This window comes from Mustela putorius, unplaced genomic scaffold (genome assembly GCF_011764305.1).
Source record: "Mustela putorius furo isolate JIRA1106 unplaced genomic scaffold, ASM1176430v1.1 tig00000253_pilon_pilon_pilon, whole genome shotgun sequence".
Taxonomy (NCBI): Eukaryota; Metazoa; Chordata; class Mammalia; order Carnivora; family Mustelidae; genus Mustela; species Mustela putorius.
The window spans coordinates 8,066,479-8,082,681 of record NW_025421329.1 but is presented as its reverse complement, the minus strand read 5'-3'; the positions used below and the strand labels follow the sequence as shown (position 1 = coordinate 8,082,681).

At 40.1% G+C, this 16,203-nt stretch overlaps 2 protein-coding genes across 4 annotated transcripts in view; both read right to left on the bottom strand.

The window, feature by feature from the left end:
- KIZ (kizuna centrosomal protein) overlaps positions 1-16,203 on the bottom strand; it is a 129,936-nt gene that overhangs the window by 33,705 nt on the left and 80,028 nt on the right. For all 3 annotated transcript variants that reach the window (XM_045078464.1, XM_045078463.1, XM_013057048.2), the window contains 2 exons: positions 15,130-15,243; positions 6,793-6,940 (listed from right to left, as the gene is read on the bottom strand). In XM_045078464.1, the coding sequence (XP_044934399.1) occupies positions 6,793-6,940; positions 15,130-15,243 (262 nt within the window). The remainder of the gene's footprint in view (positions 1-6,792; positions 6,941-15,129; positions 15,244-16,203) is intronic.
- On the bottom strand, positions 8,011-8,809 carry LOC101683368 (cystatin-C-like). The gene has a single exon (XM_045078465.1). It carries the CDS (start codon positions 8,727-8,729, stop codon positions 8,457-8,459), a length of 273 nt encoding a protein of 90 aa, XP_044934400.1. The 5' UTR covers positions 8,730-8,809; the 3' UTR covers positions 8,011-8,456.

Sequence of the window (16,203 nt, the reverse complement as noted above, 5' to 3'; positions counted from 1 at the left end):
TTCTGCTTTTGGCTCAGGTCATGATCTTGGGGTCCTGGGATCAAGCCCCACATTGGGCTCTCTGCTTAGCAGGAAGCCTGCTTCCCCCACCCACTGCCCACCTCTCTGACTACTTGTGATCTCTGTCAAATAAATAAATAAAATATCTAAAAAAATATATATATATGAACAAAAAGAATTGGCCCAGAGTCTATATTGACAGCTGTAGTTTTGGGGCGCCTGGGTGACTCAGTGAGTTAAGTCTCAGGGTCCTGGGATTGAGCCCCACATTGGGCTCTCTGCTCAGCAGGGAGCCTGCTTTGCCTGCCTTTCTGCCTACTTGTGATCTCTCTCTTTGAACTAAAGAAATAAAAATCTTGGGGGAAAAAAAAAAAAAGAAAGCTGTACTTTTCTTTTTCTGATAGTAAAATACTCCAAACATCTGAATATCCCTCAAAGATGTATTTCTTCCACATCTTACCTTACGCAATAGCTGTAACTAATAATTTCTTGGCATGACTTCAAAATGGCCTGTCTTCACATATATCTCAAGAATAAAATTATTCAAGGACTGTTGCTACTTCCTGCACTTTGTGCTGTAGAATTTGCAGACAATAGAAACTGGAGTTGCCAGTGACTCAGATTACTTCTAATAAGTAATGTGTGATGACACACAATTTATTTCAAAGCTTTGTGCATCCCTTTTCATAGGAGACTTTCTTTTGCTGTAGCTGCGTTCCAACTGGTCCTCAAAATAAAATGCTATATTAATATTGAATGTCTTTCTAATAATAAGTCTTTCTATGCTTAATAACCATAGGAGCCCTGCTGACAGTTCTACACTGAGCCCTCTTTTCTTTCTTTTCTTTTTTCTTTTTTTTTTTTTTTTTTGACTAGGGTGAAGTAAGTAGAGTGGTGGGTATACTGCAGGTCTTTATTTATTTCGTGTATTTCACAAGTGAAGATAAATGATCTTCAATCCTCAATACTCCTTTCTCTAGGACTTCTCTTACTTTTTTGAGAGAGACATTTATAAAAGGACTCATCTTTTAAGATAATTCCATAGATAATTTCTCAAAGATGAGTTTTGTCTATCTATAAGGATTTTGATAGAAGGTCAAATTACTACAGGAGAATGGCTGGCTTGGCTTTAGTGGACCATGGAGCCAACAGAGAACAGCAGATGTGCCCAGCAGGTCATCCGTAAAGGAATCCACAATATAAGGCCCCAATAAGCAGGGAATAATGATAAGCAGCACAGTAAGAAACACCAGCCTCAGATAAGGAATAGTCAGAAGGTTTTGAGTCAAAAACAAGTTTGGTAATGTTGGGAGAAACATCTGTAATACATTCTCAAACTGTATTTTTTGCAGACCTTTTAGAAAGGCATATTTTTAAGGAAGCCCCCGACTTAAAAGAGCTACAACACTAACCCATACCTGCACAGGAACAAAGCCCAGAGAAGAGTGAACAAGCTGCTTTACACAGCTCATGCTGGGACTGAATGGGCTCTGCAAATTGGAGCTCTCTATGTGAAAAATGCCACCAGACAACAACTTTTCCTACCGGCCTCCTGATGGTGCTTATGAATGGACTATGCTTGGGTTTCAACTTATCCGTTAGCTAATAAAGGCTCTCTTTGATTGCATACATTTTGAGCCCAGGAGGGCGATGGAGACTGTCACTGTTTAAGTCTGATGCTTAAGGGCGCCTGGGTGGCTCAGTGGGTTAAGCCGCTGCTTTCGGCTCAGGTCATGATCTCAGAGTCCTGGGATCGAGTCCCGCATCAGGCTCTCAGCAGGGAGCCTGCTTCCCTCTCTCTCTCTCTGCCTGCCTCTCCATCTACTTGTGATTTCTCTCTGTCAAATAAATAAATAAAATCTTTAAAAAAAAAAAAAAAGTCTGATGCTTAAGTCAATATCAATAAGCTAGTCTCTCACTTTTCTGCCTTCCCCAGAGCCAGGCAAAAGGGAAATTCAATGCCAAGGCACACACTGTTTGCAGAATGACTGGTGGTGATATCTCCACATTTCAGATCTTACTTTTTATTTTTATTTTTTTAAAAGATTATTTATTTATTTGACAGAGAGAGAAAGAGAGAGAAACAGTGAGAGAGGGAACACAAGCAGGGGGAGTGGGAGAGGGAGAAGCAGGCTCTCCACAGAGCAGGGAGCCCTATGCAGTGCTTTGATCCCAGGACCCTGGGATCATGACCTGAGTTGAAGGCAGCTGCTTAACGAAGGAACCACCCACAGTCGCCCCCACATTTCAGATCTCATAAAAGATAAATCATCCCATGAATTATACTCAGCAGGACACCTAGAGTTATTGGTTCAATGTGCTAGAATTTTCCTCAAAGTTCAGTTTCAATATGGATCCTGCTAGGTCGAGAGCCCCGAGAGTCATCTCTTAATTTATATCCAGAAACAATCAAGTGTGAGATTCACATGCATAGATAGATAGATGAATGTATTACTGGAAAAGACATTATGTCCTAAACACTATTAAAATAAATGAAAGGAGGAAATCAAACTGTTCAAAATATTGCAACAAATTGCACCAATTTATAGGGGAAAAAAAAGTTCTTACAAGTCAGTAAGAAAAAAATTACTAACCTAATAGAAAGATGAGCAGAGAACATGAGCCTGCAAATTATTAAAGAAGAAATTCAAATGGCTAACAAATAGGTAGGGGAAAATTTGACCTCAATTGTAATAGAAAGGTCAAATGAACAAAAAAAAAAAAAAATTGGATGTCATTTGTACTTCTCAATCTTGTTCCAAAAAAAAAAAGTCAATAGTATCCAATTTCATAAAAAGCTCAGGGAAATCACATTTTCATTCATTCCTTGTAACTGATGACCCTTCCAGAGTGAGACGTACTGGTGCATAGCTACAGTGTGAGAGATACATGTACCTTCTGACCTCACAATTCCACATCTAGAAATTCATCCTAAGGGAATAGTGTGGACATCTGTAAAAATTGAATGGCCCAGATGTTCTTTGAAATATTTTTTACTAGAGGAACAATTAAAAACAAAAGAGACTGGAGTATTCATATGGGGATATCTGTACAGCGATTTGAAATGATGTAGAAGAACATGGGACCCTACTTGTGACAAGTGGGAAAAAAAGCAACTTTGTACCTACAGTACAGCCCATGTTTGTCAATATATTAAATATTAAGAACCACATACTGCAATTCCAACGGAAAATTATCTTTTATTCTTTTTGCTTATCTCAATATTCCAAATTTGGAGGGTTTTTTTTTCTACTCGTTTTTTTTTTTTTTTAAACATATGCTACCCATAAAAGAGGCCAGTTTCTGTGATGGGTGCTACAAATATAAAGAGAAGGTAAATGTGAAAGCATTTAGTAAAATTAAATTCTCTCCTACATAAATCAGTGCTATTAATGCAGATACAAAAAAAAAAAAAGAAAATTTAAAAAAATCAGGTGACATTTTCTTCTAATACACAGATTTAATTGATCTTCCTCAAGGACGCTCCTCTTGCACACTGGAAGTAATTTTTCACAAGTTAAAGCAAAATGCTCTTAAGTTATATCTAAGTTATAGGAGGAGAAGAGGAAAAGTTATGGGAAAGGGGGTTTTTATCTACGTAGCAATTAAAAGAAACAGGAAAGTATTCATAAGAGCCAGCAAACATGTATTCAAGAGATAAGATCAAAAATCCTGTCCATCATTTAGGGAGAGATGAAGGGATTTCTGTGACTAGTCACATGTCCCTCTGGCGGTGCATGTGTGGTGAGGGACATGACTGACCTGCTCTGCAGGTGATACCAGCAAGCCACTCTGCTTTGCCTGGAGGAATTCTCCTGGCAAAAAGAGGCATCACGTAGGAAAAAAGGAGTATTAAGGCACTTAGTGTTTTAATGAAGCACCCAACTCATTCTTTTTTCCACATAAAGTAATTACAAATTTTTATGATTTAAAAGCAAGCAGCTCAATTATGTAATTACCTAATAGGTTATGCAGGTGCTGTGGATCTTATCTGGTCTCGAGGGGACATAATCTGAGTTTCCTCGGCTTTAATGATGTATTTACTCAAGAGACAGGATTGACTCCAGCTGACAGCAAAGGGACCCACAGGTAAACATCATTTACATGTGGCTGTTTAATTAGCCATTTACCCAAGAGATCAAAGTAAATATTTCTGAGCTTCATTAGGTTCTTCACCAAGTAATTTCTAGTAGAGCTTTCTTAAATTTTGAAAATCTCTTAGTTTTATGATTTTTATCTATGGAGAAATATTTAACCCATATACTAAATGTGTATATTGTTTCAATGCAGAGAAACAACTCAAAGACACTTGAAATTTTGCTCATTGTGACAGAATGACTGTGTAAAACAAAGCAGTCCTAGAATTCACAAAAGCATTTTGTTGTAAAGTTCACAAGGCTCATCTTGCTCATGTCATTTTGGTAACAGGGTTCTTTAGGGCTTTGCATTTCTTCAGTCCCAAACAGAAACTTCTCGCTTACTTCTACTTTTAAGGGCAGATTTCATCATTAATTTGTTGGTAGCTTTTATGATTGTCACAAAGATGAGATCACAATGATTTAAGAAGGAACAAAAAGTATACTAGGGGAGGCAGAACATCATTTGGTTTAAAAGTTTTTAATCAAGCTGCCCCCTTCCCATTAATACTGGAATTATTATTTGAAAAATTATGAGTGAATTGGTAGTCTGAAACTTGGAATATGTGTTCTACTATCAACAACTTAAATAGCAAGATGACTAGATAGCGAAGGGAAGTATACCAGTACTTCTGTCACCCTTGATGTGGGTGAAATGTGAAGTACTTGCAGTAAATGAAATGAATGGGAAACAATGTTGTTATAAAATAGTACTGAATAAAACGGACAACAAAACCTGAGAATAAAATTCTTCTTAAGAACCACATTTATCAACAAGTATGGAATGGACCTAAGAAACACAGGTTCTGTTTTTCCTAAAGAATATCGTTCTTTATTTACCGAATCACACAAAATGCAGCAAAATGCAAATGTGTGCAAGGGGGATACATCCAAGATTATCTGTGAAAAGGGAAATGGGATCCATGAGAGAAACATGTAGCTGTATCTGTAACTGCAATAGTGATTTCAGAAGGAAGCAAGTAGGAGGAGGGCGGGGAGGCATAAGGTGATGGCAGGTTTTGTAGGAAGAAGGAAGCAGAAGGTGAGGTTTGAAAAAAATCTGGTGCAATGGTAACAACACACATGAACTTGGACAGGCATGGGACTTAATATTAAGTTCATTACATCATTCTATGTGTGTATGTTTGAAATCCTTAAAAAAATCCTTGTCCTCTCTTTTTACTTTAGTTAAGATAGAGGCAAGGAAGGGGGGGCTTGAAGGATGGAAGGTGCTCTGAAAGGGGAAGTGATGACAGAGACTCGACTGCATAGTGACAGTGGTGTGTGACTTCAGTGCTGAGGTGGCAAGGCTTGCCTCCAGGAGGGGCATGTGTCAAATCCTTGAACCCTGAATATGATACAAATACAAACTTAAGAAAAGATCAAAGCCAGAATACCCTACATTGAAGATGAGAAAACATACTTTGAAACAAGACACAGTGACAAGACATTAAACTTAGAAGTGCCATCTCTCTGAATAGATGGCCTTCTAGAGAATCATGAAGACTACTCTGGGCATGCTTTAGACCTGGGCTTCCGGGTCCTCTCTTGCTCTCCTTGGGGTTCTACTCCATCTGTTCAGCATCTTCACACTCTCCCTCAGGCGATTCCTTGCTTAAAAAACTCTTAGGGCTTTCCAGGTCTGCTAAACCAAATACAAACTCCCCACTTGTGCTGGATGGATGCTGCACACAGGGCCCATGACCACTCAGGACCTTGGAGGGATCCTGCCCTCCAACCAGAAGGACCAGAGCTCAGTTCTACTTCCTGGGCCTGTTCTTTGGCTCCCAACAGCACTTCCCTGTTGCCCCTGCCATCACCTTCCTGATACACCCACCTGCACTCAGTCTATTAATATTCTGTCTCTCTTTTACGGGTCATCTCATACCTCTCTACTTCCTCTGCTGTAAAGTCAGCCCTCATTGGATCTCTGGGTGGCTTGGCTCTTTTTTCTGAAGGCCCATAGCCTTTGGTATTCTCTTATTGCACACATCCCACTATGCCATTCCCCAGAAGGAGATGCCACATTTTTATTTCTTTTTTTCTCTTCAATGGATCTGGTCTGGTACCTGTGTACAGAGGTGGATCAATATGTATTTGCTGAATTAACATTTATGACTGTTCAGTATTTTTTTTTTAAGATTTTATTTATTAATTTGACAGAGAGAAATCACAAGTAGACGGAGAGGCAGCCAGAGAGAGAGAGAGATAGGGAAGCAGGCTCCCCGCTGAGCAGAGAGCCCGATGCGGGACTCGATCCCAGGACCCTGAGATCATGACCTGAGCCGAAGGCAGCGGCTTAACCCACTGAGCCACCCAGGCGCCCCTATGACTGTTCAGTATTTTTAAAGTATGGAGTAGAGAAAGAAAACCAGAATGCTATAAAATGCTTCTAAGTTCTTGGAAAAATGTTGTGCTTGTTGTGTCTAATTAGGTCACCTCCAGGATCTCAATTAACTGTATGGAGGAAGTTGAGATTCCTACACAAAACTCTGTGCAAAAGGCCTAATGTGCAAGCAAACCAACCATAAAAACTCACTTATTATGGAATATTTTTAAAAATTATTTTAACCATTGTCAAGAATGTGACTATTTCTACAAATAATCCTTTGCATAAACTTTAAACTTATTTTTTAAAAAAGTAAATATTACTGACCCTTGTCATCTGGTCCATATTTTTGACTGGGAAAACTTGAGATGACTTAGCTACCTCTTCTCTGATAGAATTATCATGTTCTTGCAAGGTGGTGACACGCTGACCCAAGTGTGCCCTCAATAAGGCTGCTGCTGCTGCTTGTTCAGATCTATAAAACAGAAAGGGGAGACACATTAAAGGTTGGCCGTACTGTATTACCTAGGAGATTCCTTCATTTTTAGAGGTGCCATAGTCAAGTCAGCAAAGGACAGTTTATCCAAAAAAGTCTGGAACCTAGTATATTCGGGACTAAGATAATTTCCAGGGTCCGGGTACCTTTTTTTTTTTTTCCATTTACTTTGGTTATGAGTTCACTGCTAAATGAGCATTCCCAACTTTGATTGTCTAGAGGAACTACCTGGGGAGCTTTGCAAAATCTAAGTGTCTGGTGCCACCCCTAAAGGATCTAGTAAAATTGGACCGGGGTGTGGTCTGGCTGTTGGGACGTTTTTAAGGCTCACAGACAGAGTGGTTCTAGTATATAGCCATGGTTTCAAATCACGGCATAGATGGTCAAGCCCCTTTTACATGGGGTTAAAAAAACCGATCACATTTTATGCTCAAAAACAGTATATCCTTGTTATACTCTTACTATGGTCTACTTGTAATTAAAAAGCATTAAGATAATATTAGGAAAGACTTAAAAGTGAGCCTAAATTATATAGCATGTAGTACACCTCTGGGGTAGGAGATGGACAAGATGAGCCTGGAACACCTTGGCATCACAGAGGAAGCTCTCTGAGACTACTGAGTCATGTCTAAAGGCCTCACAGGCTACTGTGAAGGGGATCCCAGTGGCCCCAGATGAGACAATGTGAACACCAAAAAGAACAATGACTGCAATGGACTGACACACAGCAGATATACGAAAATCATGAGTTCATTTAAAAAAAATAACCGAAAAAGTAAGGAAGCTTTGAAAAGAATAAGAACCTCTGGATTTAGCCTTAAAAAAGGAAGCAAGTCTTACCACATGCAGCAATAAGCATAAATCTTAAGGACATTATGCTAAAGTAAATAAGCTAGTCACAAAAAGGCAAATACTGGAGGATTCGACTCACATAAGGTACCTAAAATGGTCAAATTCATGGAAATAGCAGAATGGTGCTTGCCAGGGGCTTGGAGGGAGGGAGAAATGGAGAGCTGTTTAATGGGTATAGAGTTTCAGGGTTTTTTTTGTTTTTTTTTTTTTTAGCTGATGTTACGTTTTATTGAGATAGAACAGAATACATGTACTACATACTGCTGCATTTGGAAAGGAATTAAAGGAGTTACAGTTGCTTAGCTGTTCCAAAAATCCCCCCAGAATAATTCTCCATTGCCCCTTGGGACTAGCACACTGAGGGGGTGTCACTTGGACAAAGCCAACCTTCTAAAAGTTAGGAGCTCTACAAGGGGATAGGGATGGGAGAAAGGGGGTTGAGTGGCTCAGCCTGTCATAGGGTCCTCTATGCATCCTGGCAGCTGGACTTCACCAAGGAGGTCTTGCCCAGCCAGGGGACAGTGTATATCTGGAAAGAGCAGAGCGTTTTCCTCATCAGGTGTGGCTGGTCATGAAAGGGACAGCTGTCCAAGTTGGGCTGAGACTTTGTACATCTGGTTCGTCCGATCTCCACCTCCAAGAATTAGTTCAATCCAGCCACGACCTGCTTGCGGACGCGCACCACGCGCATTGCGCGGCTGTGGTACGCGTCGTTGCTCGCCTTGTTGTACTCGCTGAGGGCGAAGTTCAGCGCCTGCTGCACGCCCTCCTCGTTGACATCGGCGTCCAACAGGCCGCCCACCATTGGAGACTTGCCATTTTTCCGGCTTGCCCTGGGACCCAAGTCCACAGCCAGTGCCAGGGTCAGGGCCAGGGCGGCCAGCAGGAGCAGGGGGGTGCGGAGGTGCCCGGCCATGGTGTGCTCCGAGGCGAGTGAAGCTCAGCAGGAGGTGATCCAGCAGCTCTGCTTCTTGTGCTTCCCTAACCCAGCTCTTCCCTCCCAGTCCCAGCCCTGTGTCCTGAGTCGGGGCCCCCACTCTTCCATCTCCGGGCCTTATTTCCGCAGGTCAGGCTCTTTCTCCCTCTTCCCGAGTTTCAGTTTTTTAAGATGAAAAAGTACTGGGGATCTGGTGCCCAACAATGTGAATGTCCTCAGTGCTTCTGAACACTTGAAATTGGTTAAGATGGGGAGCACCTGAGTGGCTCAGTCAGTTAAGCATCTGCCTTCAGCTCAGGTCACAGTCCAGGGTCCTGGGATCAAGCCCTGCATTGGGCTCCCTGCTCAGCAAGGGGTCTGCTTCTCCTTCCATCCCTCTCCCCACTCATGCTCTCTCTCCCTTACTCTCATTCCCTCTCTCTCTTGCTCGCAAACAAACAAATGAAATCTTTAAAAAAAAAAATGGTTAAGATGGTAACTTTTGCTGTGTGTGTCTTGTTTTGTTTTGTTTTCTTGCTGTGTGAGTTTTTACCACAATTAATAATATAAACCAACCAACCAACCAACAAACCTTTGGAGGTTGCTAGGGCAACAACTTATTCTGAAAATTGGTAAGTAAAGGGACAGAATCATTTGTTCCACCCTTTCGGTCAAAAAAATGCATTTCAGGATTACCAAGAAGTTGATGGACAAAATTCTCCCAACTAATAAATGCACAACAAATGAATAAATTAGTCACCATTCTATAAGTCCAAATTAATGAATGCATCCAAGAAATGATAATTTTGTGAAAGCTGCGTACTGGTAAACGTCCTACTAAAGGCATCAGTGTGCCAACACTTGGACCCAGCCATCCCATGCTGCCTGCGGATGTGTAACAGAGGGACCACCACCAAAGACGTTGTCTTGTCATCTTGTATCTGGATTGAACCACCTAGTTCATGGGTAGCATCATGTGGAACCTTTTTCAAACAAATCAAATATAAAAAGACTTTGAGACAAACAAGGTCAATTGGCAAAGAATAGGTATTAGATAAGGAATCTTGTTAAACGTAATGTATCAAATGCTTATCTGTTAGAAAGGTAAGTATTTGTATTTATAAAGGAAATATGTTTTCTGTTTTAAATGACTCAAGAAAAAAGTGTAGGGGAGGAAAAAGGCTTAAAAAATGTTGACAATTGGTAGAACATGATTATAAATACATGGGATTTCATTATGTTGTTATATTTACTCTTGTGAATTTTTTAAAATTTCAAAGTAGAAAGTTAAAAAAAAAAACCCCAGTGTATTAGTGCCTGTAACTACTTGTAAATGCATAAAAATAAGAGATTGAGATTGAGAGATGGATGGAAGGATGGAAAGACAGACAGATACAGGTGTATAATAACATGTCAATGGTAGATCTGAGGGGTGGATATAGGGCTCTGTACAGTTTTCTTTATTTTTCTTTATGTCTGGAAATTTTCATAACAAAATGTTTGGGTGGGAAAGTAAGTCTATGTACAATTGAGACCTTTCTTTAATGAATCTTAATTGTTATAATCTCTGCTTGACTTAACCAAGACGTGCCTAAAGTAGGATGTGTCATGGGGATCCTTGAACTTCTTTAGAAACTTCCCAAGATGATTCCAAAGTTTCTGGCTGGTTTGGCAAAAGCCCCTTCAGCAACTTGAATTTCTTCACTTCTTCCAGACTTCACTGAAGTCATAATGCCACCCAGTTCCTTTGTTCTGATTCTATACAAATGAAGGAACATCCATCTGCATTTGGTTTCACAATAGATTTCCCTACTGAGAAAATGTACTCACAGGACAGGAGCAAATTCTAGTCTATTCCGCTGTTCCATTTCTTATAATGAGTAAATCAACTGTGTTTCTGGTCTGAAAGCATATTTAGTTAGGTTGAATTAAACTTGAAAATAAGTTGAATTCGGATGAATTACATTAATTAAATTAGTTGGGAAGGATTGAACGATCAGAGACCAGTCTCTCAGGTGATTGACACATATGATTTCTGCAGAGGCAAAGCCAAGGCAAGACTCTGGCTACTAATAACCCCACCAACTATAACCATCCTTCAGGTCCTGGGATGAAGAACTAGCTAAGGTTTTCCACAATTACTGTACAAACTTCACAAAAGGACAAAACCATTAATCAACTTGCACGAGGCCAAACAGCAAATGAACTACTGAAGGAGTTATAACATCTAGAATCTGTGACTTTGGAACAGCTAAGCCAAGACTTAAAGTACAAAAAATGGGCTTTTCTGCAGATTTATTTCAGGATCAATTGGGCAAGGAATGCAAGAGCCATGGCTGTTTTTGCATGAAGTGTTGTCCGTGGTTCTACATAAATACACCAAATCAGAAAATTTGCGAAGTGGTACAAAGCCCTCTAACGTGTTTTTTCTTCTTTTACGCACTTCTGTTGAAGATTTGTAATGTCAGTGCCACAGAGAGAAAACAAAGTTTGGTGTCAGTTAAATGACATACTCCTCTAGTTAAAAATACAACAAAGGAAGAAACTTGTATCTATAATTAATTTCATATATTTAGAATGGCTTCCAATCAAAAAACTGCAATTAACACAAATGCACCTATGCTTCCTAACCACAACTGATTTATAACAGATTGGTAATTGATCAAAGTTTTAAACATTTTTTTTTAAAGATTTTATTTATTTATTTGACACAGAGAGATCACAAGTAGGCAGAGAGGCAGGCAGAGAGAGAGAGAGAGGAGGAAACAGGCTCCCTGCCGAGCAGAGAGCCCGATGCGGGACTCGATCCCAGGACCCTGAGATCATGACCTGAGCCGAAGGCAGCGGCTCACCCCACTGAGCCACCCAGGCGCCCTGATCAAAGTTTTAAATGCAGGCAAATTAATGAACATCTTGATTTTTATTTTGAACACAGTCAGATAAAATAAAGATGTTTTTATATGTTGTAATCCAAACAATATAAAGCTGACTCAGTTTTTCAGTGTGAGTTTGAGAGCAAAATTGGGAAACTATGTTTGAGAGTAAGCCACTAAGAGAGACAATTAATTAATTGCATGATGGCTCATCATTTAAGATAAAACTACTTACTAAGTGATCATTATTATCTTAAAATATGCTTTCCCAGATGCCTGGGTGGCTCAGTGGGTTAAATAAAGCCTCTGCCTTCAGCTCAGGTCATGATCTCGGGGTGCTGGGATCAAGCCCCACAATCGGGCTCTCTGCTAATCAGGGAGCCTGTTTCCTACTCTCTCTCTTTCTCTGCCTGCCTCTCTGCCTGCTTGTGATTTCTGTCTGTCAAATAAATAAATAAAATCTTTAAAAAAAAAATGTTTTCCCAAAGGCATTGATGAACGAAATTTTTTATCAAGTACCCCAAATGACACTAAGCATATTTTAGTAGTTCATTAATTATTTAAAATACTGACTTAGTCCTCTACGTACTAAAAAGCCTTTCTTTCAAATGAAGGTCTTTGAACACTTAATCCTTGATATAACAAAAATCAATAATGATGATAGTAATGGTCTTGTTCTTTTTTCTTTTCTGTTCATCTTTTCTTGATACTTCATTTTATGAGCAGGAATTTGGAAGTCTTCACATTACCTTTTAGCATAGGCCATGGGGCAGGTATCCTAGTCTAAGGATGAGATTAAAGAGGTCGATTGCCATGGTTTGGTCAAGGGCACAAGCAGGACTTCAGCCACACCAAACATGGCTCTATTCAATAGGCTTTGAGGAGTTCATAATTGCTAGAGGCGTCCCACTCTGTCTGGCTTAGACTTCTATGAAATCAGAATCATTAGCAATCAAGGAACAAAAGCAGATCATTCTTTCCAAATCTGCGTCTCTGAGATGGTTTATCAAATTGACTAGTTTGGTCCAGGGGAGATCACCAAGAAAGCAGGAGTATTTCACTTAGGGGAGTACCCAGCAATAACTATTGGGTGTTGAGGGGTGTAGGGGAGTCTTTAGAGCAAGGAGGACAGTGGGGAGCCCGATGCCAGGGTTAAAACCGTTAGAAAGAACGTGTATTTAAAAACCTACTTGTCTCTCACAGGTCCTATAAAACTTGGCACTTTTTCCAAGGCTAGACAGCAAAACAGTGACAATCAGTGCGTGTTACACACTATTCCCACAGTACATGCGACAATTCTAATTGTAACAGAACATAACACTGACATTAGTAACCATTCCTGACTTCTTTATCTGGCTTTGAAAAATGATTGTGGTAACCAAACAGTCTTGAAGGCTCCAGATATTAATTTTAAAATTTGTGTTCATCATAAAGAAGGATGATTCTTAGAGAAGGCTGATTTATACACAACTATAGATCAATAGTCACGTAAAATGCAACCTTTCATAATGGAAATCAATGCTCTATCATGCATGTTGAGAAACTATAACAAACGTTAGTCTAGTAGATGTAGATATTATATCTTCTCACCCACAATCACAGTTTGGCAGCCGAGGTTAAGAGAGTCAAACAATGAATCATTTAGTCTACAAGTCAGTTTGCACACAGAATTATAAATGCATATATGCTTCCTATGCCACATGCCACAACTGTGGTTTATGCTGAACAGTATATCAACAGATATAAAAGGCAGTGAGAAAGAAATAGGGGCCCAGTCAAAAGCCTCACGACACACAAGCACTGAACAACCTATAGAGTGCAGAAAGACTCCTTCCAGGCAGCTTCTTCCACCACCTTGTAAAGGAGTATTTTAAGACTGCTCTTTCATTTCACATGATAAATACATGGAGGAGGATTATTTTTCCTTTACTGCTTTAGGTTGAAAAGCTACTGGCTAGGAAGGTCATTTCCAACATTTTGGGGATCACTAGTGGAGATGCTGAGGGTAAAGGAAATGCAGTCAGGACTTGTGAAGCTCATTGTGGTCTGTGAAATGGAACCATTCAATTGGTCAAGTTTGTTTGTTTGTTTGTTTGCTTGTTTTGCAATAAGGCCCTTTTAGAGACCATTATCCTGACTTCTCATGCCTTAAGGGGATCCAATATATACTACACTTAGGCTGAATTCTACTCTAAAGAAAGCAGTGAACAAAAAACAGTGAACATGGCACATTAAAGGTAGATAAAAAGATGTTGGAGCGAAGATAACCAGACCCCAAGAGCCCCTCCTGTGCTCTCAGTCACACTAGGTCCTTGCAGATGGGCTTTCACAGACACCCATCTGCTGACCAGGCCTGAGCAATAATCTGTTTTCTACTAGTAAATGGTAGGACATATTTTTATAAGAAGAAATACAGTCAATCCCCAAAATATAAATCAAAGAACACTGGCAACATGTATGCCACATGAATTAGGTACCTACCAGATGACAGTACTGGACAAACCGTTACGCACTTTACATATTTGTAATTTTATGAACTCAGTAAGTAGCCCACTGTCACAAAACTTCTGGGGGCCGTGAACAGAAACCCACACTGCCTAAAAGGTGGGTAGAGTGTATGGAATGGATTTCTCTTTGACTTAGGAAAAATGTGTAAGCATTATGTATGGTTCATATGCACCAACCACCCTGCAAATAATTAACTTCCTCTCATCCCAGATTTGTGACCATTTAAGGCATATCTTTGGAATGGTGGCTCTCAAACTGGAAGGAGCAGAGTTCCCTTAAGGGTTTATTAAAATCCAGATGGCCAAACCGCACCTCCAGATTCCTGATTCAGGGGTTCTGAGGTGGGGCCTGAGAAAACATGTTTCTTTCTTTTATTTTTTTAAAATTTTTTTAACAATTTCATTTATTTGTGGGGGCACACAAGTAGGCAGAGGAGCAGGCAGATGGGGAGGTGGAAGTGGGCTACCCACTGAGCAGGGAGTCTGATGGGGGGCTCAGTTCCAGGACCCTTCGGGAGCTGAAGGCAAACGCTTTACCGACTGAGTGACCCAGGTGTCCCAGAACACGTGTTTCTAACAAACTCCCAGGTTTTGTTGATGCTGCTAGTCCAGTGACCACACCTACAAATTAGAGGCCTGTGTCACTAGCATGACCTTGGACATTGAGGAATGCATCCCTCTAGGTGGTGGTTATAATGGATTATATCCTGGGTTGTTCTCAAAGTATGCTTATATGCCAGACAAAGGCTACCTGCACTCCCTGCCCCCTGCCCCCCAGCAAGCCCTTAAAACACTGCTATGAGCAGACACTGAGTAGATATATCCAATTAATAGGAACAGATATATTTACAAAGAAGTGAGAGTATTGTGATTTACAGTTGGTAAAAAGGTTAAACTGATGACTACAAGCATCTACCCCGGTCACCACTGGGTGAGCTCGGAGTCTGCAACTCTGTAACCCTTCACATGTGGAAACTCGAGAAACAAGAACGGCTATTGCACCCCAGCAGCAATTAATACCTGACTTGCTTTTCACTGCTGTCACCCGCAGATAAGGGTCTCAGAAACTGGTGAAGGACAGCTGCTCTGCAGGTTTCAAGGTCTTCTTCCAGAATGTCACTGTGATTATAGAGCCTATAAAATAAAACAGGTGCTGCATGAGATGTTTATTTAAGCACAGACCCCCTGCTTCTAGAATCTATGGTGGTTCCTTGTGGTTTATTGAAATATATCTGTAATATAATCTAGACATAAAAATGCAGCAACTAGACTGTCTCTTGACAAAAATGTAAAATGGGGCAGTTTGAAAAACTTGTTTGTGTGTATGTAGCAGTTTTAAATCCATCAGAGGAAGCAACTTTTAACCCTTTGAAGCCTTCAACGTTGTTCAATCTATAGCTGTGCAATCTCATTCCACATTGCATCTGACTGATAGGAATGCTAGATAATCTTAACCGTGGAAAAGGCTAATTTTATATTGTCAATCATAACAAAGTTAGAGCTCTACAACTCATGTGGAATTTACTTAAATTGTCACTGCTAAGAAATTGCAAACTGCTGGCTGAAGTATAGGTTATGTCCTCTATTTCTGAATGCAGAAAAATGACTATTATTTCTCCACTTGGATTCCACTACAATAAAATTTTCTTGTTCTTAGTAAGAACAGGAAAGTGTGGGAAGAGGGACTAGCCTTCATTATCTAGTTCCAGGATACTGGGGACCAGACAAGTCTAATAATTTGGCTACTGTTTCTAGTTAGGTCTGTCATGGTACAATTAGCTTCCAAAGAGATTAGCTAGTAACTTCCTTTTCAAAAATGTCTATTTTGGGGAAAGAATGATTCTAAAAAGCTATTGGGAGAGGATATCAAAAACAAAACAGTACTTCTACTTTAAAGGAGATGATCACAGTTGGGAATGTTTGATATATTACCTCCAACCCCCAAAATGAAGCAACTCCTGAAGCAATATGTTAATTAGCAAAGTATTACTAATTTGTATTTACTTCCATAGTTTGTTATGTTACTGGATCCATTTGATAGCCCTATGCCTGACATCACAGGGATAAAGGAGATGTGCTCTGTGGTATGGGAGG

Excerpts from the sequence above, each read along its gene's own strand:
- LOC101683368 (XM_045078465.1), bottom strand. The coding sequence starts at position 8,729 with ATGGCCGGGCACCTCCGCACCCCCCTGCTCCTGCTGGCCGCCCTGGCC.